Here is a 1,614-nt window from a genome sequence, read left to right on the forward strand (position 1 = left end):
TGAAATGGGGGGGTGGTTAAGATTGCCATCTCCAGGTTGGGAAACTCCTGGAGAATTTGGAGATCGAGCCTGGGGAGGACAGGGACCTTAGCGGGATACAGTGCCATACAGTCCACTCTCCAAAGTGTCCCATTTTCTCAAGGGGAACTGATCCCTGAAGTCTGGAGATGAGCTTTAATTCTGGGGGATCCCCAGGTCCCACTTGGAGGCTGGCATCCCTACTTCTAGAAAGTGCCTGAATTGCCTACAGCCCAAGGATATTGAAAGACTCACTAAGATGAGTCCACATGATTTTTAATCCACCCTTTTCAGGTGTCCTGGTATTTGGGAGGTGAATGGAAAGGGTAGACTAAAGACCATAAAAGTGAATAAGTAGTGTGGTCTGACTGGAGCTGAGAAGTTTTTTTTCCCCCTTGGGAGGTGAGTGTCTTGATAAAAAGTGCTTTATAAATATGACTCCCAAGATGGGTTACATCTTTCTAAATTCTTTACATTAAGAAAGTCCCAAGATACTTAGCATGTTCTGTTAAAAGGATCTCTGGTAGCAGGGCTAGGAAAGGAGAGCTACTGCCAGTCTTGCTGGACAGTAGTAGGACTGATGGACAAATATCCTGACTTGGTATAAAGCATCTTTATTTTCTCCTCTGTTCACCCCTTTCCTGTAGATTCCATTTTTGTTTTCTTCTTTAACATGCAGCTGTTTGGTCTAAAAACAGATTTCTAGGCGAATAACTGCTTTTGTCTGATGATATCTGTAATGTTGTCTGAACTGTGTGGATGGATATAGATGGGCTTTGTGCCCATCCCTGTTTCATGAATGTATGGCTTAATTCGACTGGCAATGGCTTTATTTTTCAAGACAAAAATAATTAAGTTGACTGTTAACATTTTTAATGCATTCTGGACTTGAAGCATTATGGTAAGCTACCAAAGCAACCATTTTACATAGTAATAATTTTCTTTAGACTAGTTACAATATATCATTTGAATTATATAATATGATGCATTGTTATTCCTTTTTTAACATATATGCGATGGATGCCTCAGCTCTTACCATGATTGGCATGTTGTTTTAATGTTGTTATGTTGCTGGTACAACTATTGGTAAAATCAAAACAGTGTCTTCTAGTTGGTTGGGCAGTGAACTGTCCATCCAAACAACCTCATCATACTGTGTTATAATCCACAGCTGTTAAATAGTGATATAAAGTATCCAACAGGGAAGTATCATATTGTTGCTATTTACAGATCAAGCTGTACTTAAATTATATATATATATATATATTTCCTTCAGGGCTCCACCGGTTTCCCTGGATTCCCAGGTTCCAACGGAGAGAAAGGTGCAAGGGTATGATACCATATTTCTTTATATTCTGTTTTGGGTTTTTTGTTTTTAATGTGGAACTCATTGCTCAGTAAATTCTAAAACTGAGAATACATCTGGTTACTGTTTTAAGAATCTTTGCCTATATTTAGCAATGGACAAGATTTATTAAGAATACAAAGGCAGTTGCTCAAGGGGACAGAGTAAGAATATTCACATTGGTAATGTTATACTTCAGTTACGCATTGTGATCACAGCCCAAAACTCTCTGGAACTCTGCTCTGCATGTA

General features: G+C 38.8%; 1 protein-coding gene across 1 annotated transcript in view; it reads left to right on the forward strand.

The window, feature by feature from the left end:
- The window catches only part of COL11A1 (collagen, type XI, alpha 1), a 362,318-nt gene that overhangs the window by 208,281 nt on the left and 152,423 nt on the right, over positions 1-1,614 (forward strand). Inside the window, exon 33 of the mRNA XM_015416098.1 lies at positions 1,295-1,348. Within this exon, the coding sequence (XP_015271584.1) occupies positions 1,295-1,348 (54 nt within the window). The remainder of the gene's footprint in view (positions 1-1,294; positions 1,349-1,614) is intronic.

This window comes from Gekko japonicus, unplaced genomic scaffold, assembly GCF_001447785.1.
Source record: "Gekko japonicus isolate JY-2015 unplaced genomic scaffold, Gekko_japonicus_V1.1 scaffold303, whole genome shotgun sequence".
Classification (NCBI taxonomy): domain Eukaryota; kingdom Metazoa; phylum Chordata; class Lepidosauria; order Squamata; family Gekkonidae; genus Gekko; species Gekko japonicus.